Source organism: Cryptomeria japonica, chromosome 7 (genome assembly GCF_030272615.1).
Source record: "Cryptomeria japonica chromosome 7, Sugi_1.0, whole genome shotgun sequence".
Classification (NCBI taxonomy): Eukaryota; Viridiplantae; Streptophyta; class Pinopsida; order Cupressales; family Cupressaceae; genus Cryptomeria; species Cryptomeria japonica.
This window is the reverse complement of record NC_081411.1, coordinates 529,225,690-529,242,682: the sequence shown is the minus strand read 5'-3', so window position 1 is coordinate 529,242,682 and position 16,993 is coordinate 529,225,690. Positions and strand designations below refer to the sequence as shown.

Here is a 16,993-nt window from a genome sequence, read left to right as displayed (position 1 = left end):
TTGCTTGACAATAATATAATATAATATCTTTAGAAACTTTAATGGGTCCTTTCTGTCTTAAATCGAATCCAAAATCTGGTTCAAATTGGACTCTAATCCGGCAGCTTAGGCCGTGGATTGGGTATCATAGCAATTAAGCAATTACAATTGTGAAATTATAAATTTTATCATTCCTACATTATAGTAGCTGAAAATTGGAATCCATTACAGAGTTTCAATGTAGAAGCGAACAGAAAATATCCACAATTGACAAAAATTAAAATGATGAAATTGGATTGCTATAAAAATGTATCCATAGCTGGTTTTTGTTTGAGGCTTGAGCAAAATCTCAAAAATGATAATTGCAATGTGAGCTCATCCAATCCTCTATGAAACTCATTCTCCTCATCAACTTGTTGTGTCTCCTAATGAGATGCAAGGCATTATGTACACCAAGCTTTTATACTCTCGCAAAGGTAAGTTTGTTCCTACTTAGAAATTGGATAAATCTATACATGTACTAGAAACACGTGAGAGATGATGAATGATATGTCTGCGTATCAATCTTGGAGGTCCATATACTCACCACTAACTAATTGTGCTTGGCAATCCTTGCTAAAGTCTTGTAGCCATCTAGTTCCATACATATTATCCCCTCAACTTTGATCAATGAACCTTTCTGTAGACTATACGTTTTATTAAAGGTCTTTGTGAGGCTACTCCTTAGTTAATGAGTCATTAGTTGGAAGAACTTTGCCAGGTCTATCCATGTACCACTTAAGATTCAAAGCACATGTGACCAAGTGTTGAGGGATGTTTAACTTCCTCAACCTTTTTTGGATAATGGGATGAATATGCTTGATGCAGAACTCTATGGTGAAGTATATCTCAGTGAATGTCTGCTTTCATTTGCCCAAGCATGCTATCAATGCACTCGTAGATCATCCTAAGATTACTACTAGAATCGATAAATTTGATGGCAGTGAAAATATGGGATACACAAGATGTGATATATGCCATATTTGATGGAAAAGTATCACCAACCTCAGTTTCCTTCACCCTTTTCGCTTGCTCTGTCATTGACCCCTTCCACCTATTCCATTCGTATGTCATAATCATAAGTTGCAAGGTCTCTTGCCACTCAAGCATCCTCTATACTAGTAGAATAAACAATAAAGTGAATTGGGCCTCAACTAGTTTGAGTAAGTCTTTCTTGGAAAGGTTTGAGACAATGCCAATGAGGAGCGGTGTTTTCAAATAATAAACCTCCCTTGCATCCGCTACCTCTTTTTAATCCACTCTATTTTTCCAATATCTTTTAGTGCATTGTTCATCATACTATCAATTATTTGGTTGCAATAACTAAGCTGATCAGAAAAGGTTTTTAACTTTTTTGTTTACCAATATTATCAATAAACTGGAACGGTACCCCTATTACCCATATATGCTGAGCACGTAGGATTCTGGAGCGCAGATAAATTTTCCATACAGCTTCACTCTCCAATTCTCTAAATTTATATTCTCTTCCCGGGCGGATCATTGCATTCAACTGTCTAGTATTTTATAATGTCCCCTAATTGGGTATTCTCTAAGTTTGCCCTAATTTCCTAATTTCCTAATTCCCAATAATAATCTCAGAAATCAGAACAGTAATCAGATTAACAGATTAGTAAACTCACTTAAGTGTTATTAAGTATTAATTTATATATCTACATGATTCATCTATTTAAGATTCTAAATGCCTTGGAGGCTCAACCATAGGAGAGCATAGGGGAAAGTGGGCTTGATGGGGTGTCTCGGACCTTCTACCTTGGGTCCAAGAGCGGATATACCTTCCCTCTTGGCCTTATGTGGCCCATTCCATCCAGATGAGGTGGCCTACCCAGTGAGGTATCTCCTTTCCATTATCCCCTCATCTTGCCAACCTTATCCTTCTCTTTATGATTGGTCACCGTGTACTTATGCATCTTGATAGGAGAGAGAGGTTGCAACAGGGTGCCCTGAAAACCATCTCCTCTAGGCCCAAGGGCAGTACCCACATACCCCTTGGGACCATCTGGTCTCTTCATAGAGGTGGTGTACCATAGAGTAACACCTCATCACCGTAGCCCTCTTGCAAACCCTCTTCCTTCTATCACAGCATGGAAAACACACAGAATGTATGAGGATATATATATTACATTAAGCAACTGCAGAATATAATGGTCTGATTCATATTTGCTATGATATAAATAGTCATGTCACAGTATGTAAATAAATTAAATAATCATAAAGATGCTGGAGTAGTTATGCAGACAGTAATGTGCAAAAACAGGCATATATAATATTGTTACAGCATTTAGGAGTTTATATAGAATGACCATACCACACAGTAGTAGTTAGACGACTGCTTGAGATGATGTCTTAAGATGTATCAGATTCTCTATCCTAATCAATGACTGCATATACTCCCGTTTCCAAATCTGCTGATAACATATTTATGTGTTTGCTGCTTATACTCAGAATTCTGCCCTTTTGTCTGCTCGAAAATGGAATCTCCTTCCACTCTCCTTCTCGAATGAAGCCTTCTCCCCCTTATAATTTCCAATGTGTGGGAGAGTCACACCCTTTCATCATGCCTTACCTTTGCAACCTTTTACTACCCCTCTTTCATCATTTCTGTCCTTAAAAGTCACTTCCTTATTTTCTGCCCATTCCTTTCTTCTTCCATTAATCCTTCCTTAATCCCTATGCTCCATTCTTTCTTCCTTTTCTCTATATCCCCCCTCTCCATATTAATTGCTTACTCTTTTTTATGTTGAGACATGGACCAGCTAGGACTCAAACCTAGGACCTTCCATACGCTGCTGGAGTGCTCTACCCTTGAGCTACTGGCCCATCTTGGACCAGTCCATCATCGGTCCGGGTGTGGCTTATTTCCAACACCAACATTTTATACCTAAGTTACCGGATTCGGGTTCAGGCACCGGTTCGACAAATTTTTGAAGAGGGGTTTGGGTTCGTTAGTACAAAAACAATAGAATATATATATTATATTATATTATATTATATTAATATAATATAATAACATATATTATTAATATGTGTATAAAATCATAAATCAGTGAATTATGCATTTGCAGAAAAGCTTTTAAAGGGTAAAATAATAAACCGAAAGCCAATTAATTATCGAAGGCTTCACTGTTTGAAGCCCGCCCTTCTTTGTCAAATCCCTCCCTTCATCGACGACAACTCTATCTCTCCCTCCATCGACAATCAACTGCAAACTAGTGTTGGCAACTGCAAATGGGTGTTTTCATCGACGGCAACCTGCGAACAAGTGTTTTCGTCGACGGCAACTGCAACGGGGGGTGTATTGACTTTACTGATTGTTGTCGAACCGAACCAGACGCGAACCGAACTCGAACTGGGACCCAACTTGAACCAGGACCAGTATTTGGGCTCTGAGTGCCGAACCCGGTAACTTAGTTTTATACCCTCATATCTCATTGAGGAGACACATCTCTTTGGAAAGAGATATCACTTCGAAAGGTCATGTCCCCTCATTGCTATCTTACTATTTAACTCAGATCTGCACTTTGATTGTAGATGAAAAATTGTTGTGTCAAATGAATTTATCTTCTCCCTTTTATACCTCATGTTTGAGGAGCTCACAACTTTTCATTTCATGCCTTTTGACCATTCATTAAACTTAACTAAGTTTTAATTATTTTAATTTTAATTTTTTTTATTCTTTTAATTTTATTATTAAATCCTATTTCAAAATGGGGGCATTACATATTTCCTGATTTCCCAAACTCTTTGGAAGAGAGCACACATTCCAAGCTACCTACATGGGATTTTTCATCCCTTCTTGCATGACCCAAAGAGTGCTCATAAGCTCATAAAATGGTTATATGTCATTTTATAAGCTGAGAGAAAAGTCGGGATAAAGAGTACATGTGCCCAGCTAATAAGTTGTGTACAGTTGTAACTTTTTGAGTGAATGGAAGGTTGATTCTATTCAGGAATCATGACTTTTCAAAACTGTCCTTTAGACAATCCCTTATATAAAGCTATAATTCGTTGAATTTTGCCTGGTGTGATTTATGAGTCTTGAGCTGTAGATGACCGAGCTTAAAAGCTGTCTTGATCAATGATCATAACCTCTGTTTTTCTTCACTCATCACTACTACAGCATTTTTTCACCAAAGCTATCCGGAGACTGCCTTTGACTGATTGCTATATAAGCCCAGGAGAATTTAGCCTCACCTTGAAGTGAATACCTTTAATTTGTCCTCGCACTTTTGTGGTCTCCAGGAGATAACTCGATATATCAGCAACAATTACATGTAGGGAACAAGAAATCAAACCATTGAAATACCTTTGTAGGTGGATGGGATCCAAAGTTTTTCCATTGGCACCAACACGTTTAGGAGCTTGGAAAAGAGAGTTGCTACAACATTGTGGAGGGAAGTACCAAATTGTTCGAATTCGAAATGAAATTTATTTCAATCAGTAAACTGAAAAACTTATACAAACTTCCCAATCTCAAATTCAAACTCACAAAGTAAACTTTCACTATCAAGATCAATACTCATAAGAATACTCAACATCAACCGGTTAACTGTTATAACAACATAACAATAAACGACTTCAATCTTGTAAACATCAAAATGCTTAATCATATATCAACATACTTCATCTCTCAATGCTTCCAGTTATCATGCCTTATCAAAATAGTTAAGTAGTCAAGCAAATCAACAAATAAGATCATAACCACAAAAACATTCACCACTTGACACAATTGTTTATATGTGAAAAACCCAAATAGGTAAAAACCACGGTGAGATGAGACTCACAAGATAGCTATCTGAACTCTTCTGAAGTTCGCCTTGTTAGGAGCCAAGCCTGTTAAAGCTTTTACAATAAGTCCTGTTAAGAACTGATCCTGTTAGGAATCACTTGGTTAAGAGATTTACAAAATACCTTGATGAAAAACAAATACCCTGTTAGGAGTAACCTCGGTAGAGGATTTGAGAATCCAAGCTAATGGATCACCTTGTTAGAGGATTTAAGATGTAACCAAACTTGTTAGTGCTTATCCGGTTAGGGGATTTCACTTCTGTTGTAATTGTTAGAAAACAACAGGTTTTCTTGATTTGTTTGAATAGCACTACATTTACTTGATCAGATCCTTTTAAGCTTCAATCTGCCTTTACTCAAACTGCAGATCCATTCTCCGGTTAGGCAACCACACACTCAACTGATTTCAGCCAACACTTTGCCAACAACTTTACAAACAACTTCATCGACCTTAAATACAAATCAATTAGGTTAGTAACACAACAAAAACCTAATTCTCTCATAGAGATTACAAACAAATCGATTCAAGTGTGACCGTTGGATTTACATAGCAATCTATACACATTCTTCAAGAAAATTTCAACCGCTCCATGATCACCGCTTCATCGGACTTGTAACTCATCACACGCTTTGCATTAGATGCAATCCATTGTGCTCATTCCCTAGACAATCAAACAAACGCGCCAAAAACAATCTGAACTAATCCTCATACAATGATCACATGTGTCGCCATCATTACCGCTCATCATTAGATCTTAAACCAACAAACTTGATCGGTTAGGGTTTAACAAAAAACAACTGGTAGGGTTTACCGGTTACATTGCATAGGAAAGGGTTTAACCTTATACACCGGTTTACCGGTTAAACTCACAAACTAACATACCGGTTTACAACATCTTCCTCAAAGCTCTTCCTACCGGTTACAAGACAATATCAATAACAACAACAATATCAACAATATCATAAATACCATTACCGGTTCAATTGACAACATAACATATCATTAATGCAATCTTTATGCAAATGCCAACAACATGTGTGTTATGTGTATGATTTACTTTGCATTTTGATTTTCATTCTATATTGCTAATCTGATTACTTAAAATCAACATGGTATCAGAGCTTGGTTCAAATTAGGATTAATCAGATTAATTGTAGTTGTTCCTCCTCTTCCTATTTGCTCTCATCACTCCACTCGAAATGTTGAACTATCTCAGAGTTGAAGATAGATTGGATGGTGCATCCAACTACACGTCATGGAGATTCCGAATCATGCTTGCATTGAATGGAAGTGATCTTGCAGACTTTGTGGAGAGATCATCCATTGAACCTGAGGAAGAAGAGGAAAAGACTTCTTGGAGGAAGAAAGATTTTCAAACTCAGGTTCTTGGTTCGAACCCCATAAACACTATGTTGGTAACCGTCGCCAAAACTGCTGGAGTATTATCAATTTTGTTGGTGTTGGAAATAAGCCACACCTGGACCGACGATGGACTGGTCCAAGAGGGGCCAATAGCTTAGTGGTAGAGCACTCCAATAGCGTATGGAAGGTCCTAGGTTCGAGTCCTAGCTGGTCCATGTCTCAACATGGTATCAAAGCCAAGTCCAGGCTGGGAACCCCAAGCACATGAGAGGTGTGGCTTAAGGGGGGTGTTGGTGTTGGAAATAAGCCACACCCGGACCAATGATGGACTGGTCCAAGAGGGGCTAGTAGCTCAGTGGTAGAGCATTCCAGCAGCGTATGGAAGGTCCTAGGTTTGAGTCCTAGCTGGTCCATGTCTCAACAGAATTGTCGCACTTTTTTTCTTTGATTTCCTAGATGACATTTGTTTTATTGTCTAATCCACATTTTGAATTAGTATCATATTAACTTTCCATTTACATGGCATTGACATCGTGTTGTAAAAGTGTAAATGGAATTTAGTAACATGGGTCTAAAATGGATATAACATGGAAAACTAAGAAAAATGTTAATAATGTTTATAGAAATAGAGAATTTTGATTTTGTTATTTCAAGACTGATATAGTTTTTGGAGACCACAAACATAGTATATAATCCTTTCCCAATTATAAGAATTGTGTTTGAACAAACTATTTTAGGGACAGCCCAGTTTTTCTGCATAACACTCATTAGGGTATGAACTATAAGAAGAAACCTCATGTATACTAAATGTACGATATTTTCGCAGTACTGAAAATGAATCGTGATGCCTTTGGTAGAAAATTGTGTGGATTCATTATACAAAACTCTATACACAGTATTCTACCAGACACATTACAATTCAAAAGCATGAATATGTATAATTTTAATTATAAAAGAAAATTTAAAATGCTCTAGCCTTGATCCAAACTAAAAATTTCCAGTCTTCCCATTCTTGTGTCTTTTTTCTCGTGATTTCAAAATGAAACAAAAAGGACAGGTATACACACAAAAAGTTCAGAACCTCTTTTAAAAAAAAATCAGGATATGCATGGCAGATGTGGCAGGGCATGATGACTTGGGATTAATTGCAAGTTTTTTGAGTGTAATATTTTTTTAACCTTTTGTTTGGCATCAGAACTATTTATTCAATTAAAATCTAAGTTGCCGGTCCCGGTTTGGAATCGGATTCCGGTTCGAGATTTGGGTTCGCAAATTCGTTCAATTTTTTTTGGGTTGGTTCAGGTTTGCTTTGGGTTCGTACATACAAAAACATATAAAAATATTAAAAATAAAAAATAAAAAATATATGCATATATGCAGCAGCAAATAAATAGCAAAAGACACCACCATATATATTAATGTTGTAGACTTTTAGACCAAATGGCAAATAACATAGCAAATTGCCAAAATACACCACCATATCAATGTTTAGTTAAAAAATAATAATGTCAAAAGTATCAATCAGCCATCACTGATCAAATATCATCAGAAGTCATCAAACATATTATCCTCCTCCTGTGGCAAATTAGAAGCACAAACAGTGCCACTGGCAGTGGTACTAGCAATCTCAGCCTCATGATCACTAGGTAGCTCATCATCATCATCGTCGTCAACTCCAAGTGCTGCATCAAGGCAGGCGATTGAATTATCCAACTCTGCATGCTCTAGTTCAACATGCCAATGCTTTGACCCAAATAGGCAAAAAGAAACTTAAAAAAATTAAAAAATGTGTCAAATCACCCAAATTCTCCTTGGGTTCTACCGCTGGGTTCAAAATTCTCTGGAAAAGCACCAAAATTCTCCCCAGGTCCTTCTGATCAAACCCACAGGGCAAAATACGAACCCTGGCCGAATTTTAACAAATCGAAACCTGAACCCACGGAATTTGCAGAAGAATCTGGTAACTTAGATTAAAAGTCTCTGATTTGGCCAAAAAGTTGTAACTGTGGTGATGCTAGTTTGCCATTTTCATAACAAAGTAGGAATTCAATGCAATTTCAGATGAATGGGTTTGCTCCGTTATGCCATAAATTTCCGACCTCAGCTAGCAAAAATGATTCTGGCAACCAGCAATGTCTTTTTGGGTCTGCTTGCTTGGAAGTCTGATGTTTTTTTTAGTTTTATCCTGTGTGGTCTGCTATAGGGTTCTGTAATTGTTGTTATATCTAAGCTTGGATGTTCTGGAATATTATTTTCAAAGGAAATGTAATCTAGTAGGGTTGTGTACAAAGTAACAAATATTGTCTAGAAAATTTGCTGCCAGCTGGGTAATAAGATATGGTGACTGAAACTGAGCTAGTTAGATTCAATGAGTTTATTTTCCCTTTGCATGATGTGGGCATAAATAATAAATTGGTTGATCATGTACTAGTTACAAAACATTTATATTTGTGCAGGTTGGTTTACCTTTTGATCGAGAGCACTACATACACAGACTTGGTAGAACTGGACGCATAGGTAAAGATGGTCAGGGAATTTTGTTGCTTTCCCCATGGGAGAAGTTTTTTCTGAAATCTGTGAAAGATTTGCCCATTACAAAGGCACTACCACCGACCATAGATAAAGAAACGTATATGAAGGTGAGTAATTGAAAATTCAAACCTATTCCATATGCAGTTTTTGTTGGCATTTCAGTAATAGATAAAAATAGGCTATTGGTGCTGAATTTGGAGGAAGCATTTTGCTCCAAGATCCCTATGATTGACTTCTCTAGTCTAGCATCATTTTGGAATCCTTATAGATCAGTGCGAAGAAACATTTCTGATGCAGAGCATCCACACAAACTCAACTACTTAGGGAGATCTTTCTCCCAACTCACTTATTTCAATAGGTTTCAAACTCACAAACTCACATTAGGCTACTAACTCCACACAAATTGCTTCAATCAACCAATGGACACACTCCTACTTCACAAACCTCCATCCAACCATGAAACATGCTCAAGTAGGTCATAACAACATATTGAGACCCAAGACCAAACACCATAGATTCACTCAATGGCCAACAACACCAGGCCTCTCCCAATTAGGGGTACCAATGGCTCACTCACACAACTCACAATGCCAAATAGGCACACCCCAACCCAAGGACTTTCATGGAGACATTATTGAGACTCTCTTCCATGGCCAAAACAGTTGACTCAACCTACCCATCCACCCTAAAAGGCAACATAACCCCCTGCTGTCCTAAACACTGTTCACAGGGACAAAAGACACCCATAGGACAGTCATACTTCTATGCTCCACTCCTTGTTTTTAACCCTCCAAATACACTTGAGGAAGATGGAGAACCTTCCTACTACCCCTCTAGCATTCAACCACAACACGAACCCCAACAATCATCTCTTGACATTGCAAAATAAGAAAACCCAGTCTGCTGTCCTAATGTGACTGTCTCATCCAAGTTTAGGGGCAGTCAATAAACATTGAACACTTTGGTTTGGTCAAGGGAAAATTTTGTTGTCCTAGACTTATGACACTCCTATACACCCTTCTAACACTCAACTCCCCTCAAAGAGCCTTCCTTTATACCCTGTCCATTCAAGTTTTTCAAATCCACCATCTTGCTGTCCCTTCTTGACTGAGACTCAGAAATCAGTCAATAAACTTCCATTTGGCATAAGTTTTCAGATGATTGAAACCCTGCACACATAAGGACATGAAATAGCATGATATTATATGAGTTTGCACCCATTTTGGGGGGTCTTACGTTGAGTAGAAATAAAGTTTTACATTTCTTTATGCTTGCTGCCAGCCCTAGTTAGGGTTTGGACAGTTTTCACCAAATTTGTCATAACTTTCTCAAAACAAAACGAAATTCAATGAAACCAAAAAGGAAATGCTCTAGATTTGCTCCTCTTTCATATCCAATGGATTATCAAGGCAATTGAATGAATAATAATGGTGAAAAACATGTGAGAACAGACTGTTGCACTCGGAAAATTCAAGAAAATTGCAGAATTTCAAAGTTTTATTGCACTTCTTTGTCTTACAATCTCCATCAACCTTCCCAACGTGGTTGGGAAGACTTATATAGACCCAAAAAACTAAACTAACCAACAAAAATCGAATCATAACCCCCTTTGATCATTAGGAACACAAATACTCTTTTTGTGTGTCATTGACACATGACAACATTGTAACAACTTTTTGCAAAATTGACAACTTACACTCCTAAACCCTTCCATGACCCAAAACCCATCCAAATAGGCCCAAATAGGCCTGAAATATCCTTACATGTCATTAAACTTCAAATTTGACCCATGAGGCACTTTGTCCACATATTGACAACTTTCTTACAATTTTGGTCATTTTTGAATAACTTTGACAATATGACCAAACTAAGACTTGATATGACATATAATGGTCCTAATGACCTTATTACATCATAAATGGTCTCAAAAGACCTTATTTACATCTTTGACACTTCGAAACACACAACTTTCATACTTAGCCTCATAGAGGCTTGAGGGCAAATTAGGTGCTCCTGTACCAATTTCTTAGGTGTTTCTACATTGATTTCCTCAAATTTTTGGAAGGTCATGGAAGAGTTTAGAGTGAAAATATTTCTTTTTAAAGTTTCCTGTTCGTTGGGGATTGATCCCATCAGGCCCTCCTGCCCAAAAGGAAAACAAGAAAACAGCTCTTAGAAAACCAAAAGTTCTCATTAATTCAAGATACAACACAACCATCAGATTTTTATATAGCAGACAGAAAGACACCTCAAAATTAAATTTGAAAATAAGTTACGCTAATGTACCAATGAATGATCTTCATACACATTGTCATTATAGAGACTTGAATGCCTCTAATTGCGTAATCTATGCACTTTTAATTTTTTAATTTAATAATTTTATGTTGGTATTTTGACATTAAAAGCAACTCAAACATTTCCGCTTTTATCATCCGGATGTTTCAATAGATGGTCTTTGTTGCCATTGCCATTTTTATAGTCCGTGGATTTATTTGTTTTCTAAAATATTCTGAAAATTTGAAATTTATTGTGTTTCTGCTAGCTCATCTTTTAAAGCTGATTGGATTCTCTGGTTGATTCTACTTAAATAACACACACACATGCATGCACGCATGCACACGCATATCAAGTAGCAAAGCTAGTGTAGTTGAGTTTCTTATTAGATTTTTCAAGTGCATGTGACATGAGACCTTGATGTGCCAAGATTATACTTTGTTTAGGCTTCATTCCATAAATATGTTTTCTTATATTATTTTGAGAAAATATATTGTTTTTAAAGCAAAATAAGAAATATTTACATGCTAGATTTAATGATTTTTTTGTGAGAGACATCATATATGCGCCGGTTATTGCATCAAATTGGAAGACCATACTATATGATCAGATTGCTGTATAATTTACAATTTTACAGGTAAAGTGTGCTTTATCTCACGTTGATTTGCGCGATAAAGAAGCAGCTTATCAAACATGGCTTGGATTCTACAGTTTTAAGAAAGGAATTGCAAAAAATAAGACAAGGCTTGCTCAACGTGCAAATGAGTTTAGTCGTTCTATGGGCTTGGACACTCCTCCAGCAATTAATAAATTAACTCTTGCCAAGATGCGTCTTAATAATGTTCCAGGGCTGCGGTCTTCAGAATGACTCATCTTGCACTTATGATGATTATGCTATTCTGACTAAAGTTAATGTTGTGGATGCCATTTGATGATTTCTGAGTAGTAGAGTTCATGCATCTCCAGTGCTTCCAATATTCTCGTGTTCTTCAGAAATCACAAATTTGCTTCGAATTTGCTCTGCATGATGGAGCGACCCAAGGGAGCATGTGAATTGATGAAACCATTTGCTGAGTATTTTCAGGCAGCAATGAAAATTATTAGTATGGATAGTGTCTTCTCAAGAATAATATTTCCTAATTTATGTTCTTGTCAAGTCACTCCTCTATGGATGCTTAAGATTCATACTGATGTGAGGAATGACCAATTTAGGACTAGTTGAGAACTGCGACTTTGGTTTCCAGATTTTGACATATTCAGTTTAGTCGTTTGTATTGTTTGACTATTTATTGTCCTATCATTGGAGGACAGCTAAATTTTTTCTTGTTTATTGAAATTTCCCCTTTTCCATATCTGAATAATCTTTATTGTACTTCTGTGCAAAATTGAAAAGCACTGATCATTAGTTATTGTTTTTTCCTTTTAAAATTTTTGGGCACTAATCATTGTTATAAGGAGTCTAAGATTCTTGGAATCCAAATTCCCTTGAAGCTGATCCATCTTAGATGCTTTAAAGTAATCTACCTAGAGTTCCAGTGTGCATATCTCAATGGTAAGTGTTAGCGGTCAGATGATGGTTTAAATATAGACTGCAATTGAAGGGAAAGGATTGACTTAAGTGTTTTGTGTCATTGCAATTTGTAGTTTATATTTTTTCTTCTTCCCTTGGAATATCTTCAACATTTTTCCTGAGGATCAACATATATTATTCCATTCATTGCAAGTTATTATTTTGGAATTTGTATATTTGTTCTGCCATATGTTATATGATATTTTGTAGTACAATGGAATGATATCTGGCCAAAAGGCATATCTTGTTCCATTCATTGCAAGTTATTATTTTTGAATTTGTATATTTGTTCTGCCATATGTTATGTGATATTTTGAATTACAATGGAATGATATCTGGCCAAAAGGCACATTTCGTTATGCATGGGTGCTAAATTTGATTGTGGACCTTGAGTTAGAAAAACGTGAAACTAGTGTTTTAGGGTCTTTGAAGAAGTTGACAATATAATATAATCCACACATTTAAGTGTCATGTGGATGTAGTTTGTAATGTCCCCTTCCTAAGGCAAATGACTTCTAACAAGGATAGCGTATTGATGGGGGTTCTCGTAGGGTAATGCAGAGGACAAGGGACCCATTCAAAAGGGGCGGGTGACTTCGGAGAGGTCTGAGGCATTTCTAGAGCTCAAAGCCAATTTTCCTATTTTTTAGGGATGGATTGACAATTCACTGAGAGATCACCCAAATCTTGTGGAGCATAGCAAGAGACCCTATGAGCATTTTTCAGTTGTTTGAGGATTGTCTTCTATTTTTAAGGAAGGCTCCCATTTTTTAGGAACAAACTGGCAGTTCACTTGTTGACCTTCTAAAGGTTGGGGACATTGACAATGAGCTAGAGTAATTTCAAGTGATCAAAGATATTTCCCTATTTTTTAGGGGAAACTGGTAGTTGGCTCGCTATGTGAGTACCAATGTTTTCATTAGATTTCAATCAAAGGTGATTAGGTGTTAGTTTCAAAACAAATTTGGATATTAAAGTGGTAACTCTAATATTTCAATTTAATTAACATAATGTGTTTTTAATAAAATCATTTTATATTATTATAATAAAGTGATCAATAATTAAAATAAAAAGTAACACCTTGGAGTGTGTGTCTAGCGGGGAATTTTTTTTTTTTTTAAAGAACATAATCATGAAATAAGACCCCTTAGAAAAGTTTGAACTTCCTAGAGAAATAAAATTGAATAAAACAATGTTTGCAACCCTAAAAGTCCGAATTAGGGTGGGGACCAATAAAGCAACATGTGGGGTTTTATTTGGCCAGTTTGGGAAATAATATTTTATGAGAAGTTTGGAGAATTGGAGCTCTCGAGAAAAGGGATTCAACAAATCAATTGTGGAGATGAAATTCTTCACAATTTGAGTGCCTACAAGTGTGAAAGATCACCCAAGGGTTCTAATAGGTTTTTATTATTCGGTTTACAGAAGAAATTCCTTTTTTAGATCTGTTGGTGCTTGTATTATGAATTAAAGTGCCCAAAAAATGGATCGGATCAACACTATTAGTGTATAACTTCACCGTCGATCTCTGATTCTAGCACCAACAAATTTGAAAATGGATTTTTTCCTTGTAAACTTGATAATGAAAACATGTGAGAGAACTCTTTGAGTGATCTTTCACACCTACAAGCACTTATTGTCAAGAATTTCGTCTCCACAATTGGTCTATTGAATCCATTTCTCCAAAGCTCCTATTGTCCAAACTTCCCATTAAAAATGATTTCCAAAACTGACCAAATGAATCCCTACATGTTGCTTTACTAGCCCAAACCCTAATTCAAACTTTTAGGGTTGCAATTATTATTTTATTCAACTTTATTATCATCTAGGAAGTTCGAACTTCTCTAAGGGTCTTATTTCATGATTATGTTATTTTTTGTAAGACATCATTTTCCCACTAGGCATGCACTTTGAGGTGGTAACTTTTTTTTTTAAATTGATCATTTTTTTTATAACAATGTAAAGTGACTTTATTAACAATGTATACGATGAAATTTGGAATAATTAAAAACTATTGTAAAACCAATAAAGATCTAACCACATAAAACCTTAGTTCTACAATAAAAGATTCACCATACACCAATGAAGAACTTAAAACATGTAAATCACAATAAATAGAAAGATTACACCATTCACATGTTTGGTAGGGTTTGACCTTCATTGTTTCTTATCTCCATTGATCTTGTTTGATATGATTGCTCTCAGATTTTTTTTGTGCACGAGCTCAAAAAGAAGGGATTGTGGTTGTGAAGTCACTTGATCGCATGAAGAATGATTGATCATTGATTGGTTAGACACATTAGTTAGATTGTTGGATTAGTTAGGGTTGATAAAGATGAAGAAATTCTTTTATATAGAAGACACCTTAGAAAATGAAGGAATATGATTAAGAGGTTGAAGGAGAAATGGTTGGCTAAGATTAAAGGGCAGGTAGAGGAAACAATGAGATATGAAGGGGGTGCACCATTCACATGTTTGGTGGGGTTTGACCTTCATTGTTTCTTATCTCCATTGATCTTGTTTGATATGATTGCTCTCAGATTTTTTTTGTGCACAAGAGCTCAAAAAGAAGGGATTGTGGTTGTGAAGTCACTTGATCGCATGAAGAATGATTGATCGTTGATTGGTTAGACGCATTAGTTAGATTGCTTGATTAGGTAGATTGTTGGATTAGTTAGGGTTGATAAAGATGAAGAAATCCTTTTATATAGAAGACACCTTAGAAAACGAAGGAATATGATTAAGAGGTGGAAGGAGAAATGGTCAGCTAAGATTAAAGGGCAGGTAGAGGAAACAATGAGATATGAAGGCGGTGGTTACGATAAAATGAAGAGAGAAATGACAAGTGTCATGGAAGAAAAAAGCTAATGAATTAATTAAATAAATAAAGATCTATTTAATTAATAAAGGAAGTGGGATCAATTAAATAAATATTATTTATTTAATTTAATATAAGAATGAATATTTATTTAAATAAGAAATTGCTAGAAAGGGACAAGTGAATTAATTAAATATATAAAAATCTATTTAATTAATAGAAGGCTTAGGATAATTTAATTAGGCTTAGACAATTTTAGGTGTCTACGAAAAAAACACATTATTTAATTAAATTGAAATATTAAAGTTATCACTTTAAATCGAAATTTGTTTTAGAACTAACACTTGATCACCTCCAACTAAAATCCGATGAAGCCACTAGTACTGGGGTGATGTCTGGACATAGCAAGCCAACTATCAGTTTCCCCTAAAATATGGAGTTTCTTTTTAAAAAAAAGGGAAATGTCTCTGATCACCTAAAATGCTATTGTAGCTTCTTGCTAATCTCCTTGACCTTCAGAAGGTCAAGAGGTGAACTACCAGTCTATTTTTGAAAAATAGGAGACATTCCTCAAGCAATTGAAAATGCTCATAGGGTCTCTTGTTATGTGCCACAGGCTTTGAGTGAACTGTCAGTCCTTTGCTAAAAATAGGAGCCCTTCTTAAAAAATAGAAAATTGGCCATGAGCTCTAAAAATGCTTCATAGACCTCTTTGAAGTCATTTGCCTCCTCTAAATGGGTCCCCTGTCCATTGCATTAGCTTATCAGAACCTCGTCAATAGGCTAACCCTACTAGAAGTCATTTGCCTTTAGAAGGGGACATCACAAGTTTTTTGTTTGAACTTTAAATATAAGAGGACCACAAAAATGCAAGTTTATATTCATTTTCTATGTTTTGTCCACCTTTTTAAACTACAGTTTTGTGCGAGGGAGACTAAACAGTAACAAATATAATGTGCGTGGGGACAACTTTGCAAGATAATGGAGATTAGGTCCATATAAGGTGGTATGGTTGGTGATGATGAGATGCATGATGGAATGGTTGAAATGGTTGCATCCTTTGAGTATGAACTACAAATTCTTGAAAACATAATTCAATCATAATTTGGTTGTGGATGCTACTGAAATATTATGATCTTTGGATTGAAATAACTTTCTCTACAAAAAAGTCTCATGAAAACAAGGGTTAGGTGTTCTTGTGTGAGTTCCTAGCAATATGTAGAATTATCACAAATCTTTTGTGCCTATGGGATTATTCTTCAGTGATCTGATTACAAAGATGCATATATTTGTGTAGATTAGGGTTGAGGATGAATGATATTTCTAAGAAGCCTCAAGATTACCATGTTATTGTACAAGGGTTACATATCTTGTGTTGAGTCTTTGTTTATTTGTAGAATTGTCGCAAATGGTCTATGTTATGTGAAGTATTATGCAAGTGACCTAAATATAGAAATATAGATATAATTTAGAATTTGGTTGAGAGCATGACCATTTTAAAAATTATCGCAAGTCATTGGAAGAAGTTCCAAGAAATTACATCACACCACTGGAGGAGGTTCTGGGAAGTCACATTGCATCACTCAAGGATGAGTGACTAGTCTGGTTCACT

At 36.0% G+C, this 16,993-nt stretch overlaps 1 protein-coding gene across 1 annotated transcript in view; it reads left to right on the top strand.

The window, feature by feature from the left end:
* The window catches only part of LOC131031101 (DEAD-box ATP-dependent RNA helicase 31), a 140,043-nt gene extending 127,698 nt beyond the window's left edge, over positions 1–12,345 (top strand). The window contains exons 9-10 of the mRNA XM_057962130.2: positions 8,644–8,826; positions 11,631–12,345. Coding sequence (XP_057818113.1) covers positions 8,644–8,826; positions 11,631–11,861 — 414 coding nt within the window. The 3' untranslated portion in view covers positions 11,862–12,345. The remainder of the gene's footprint in view (positions 1–8,643; positions 8,827–11,630) is intronic.
* The last annotated feature ends 4,648 nt before the right edge of the window (positions 12,346–16,993 follow it).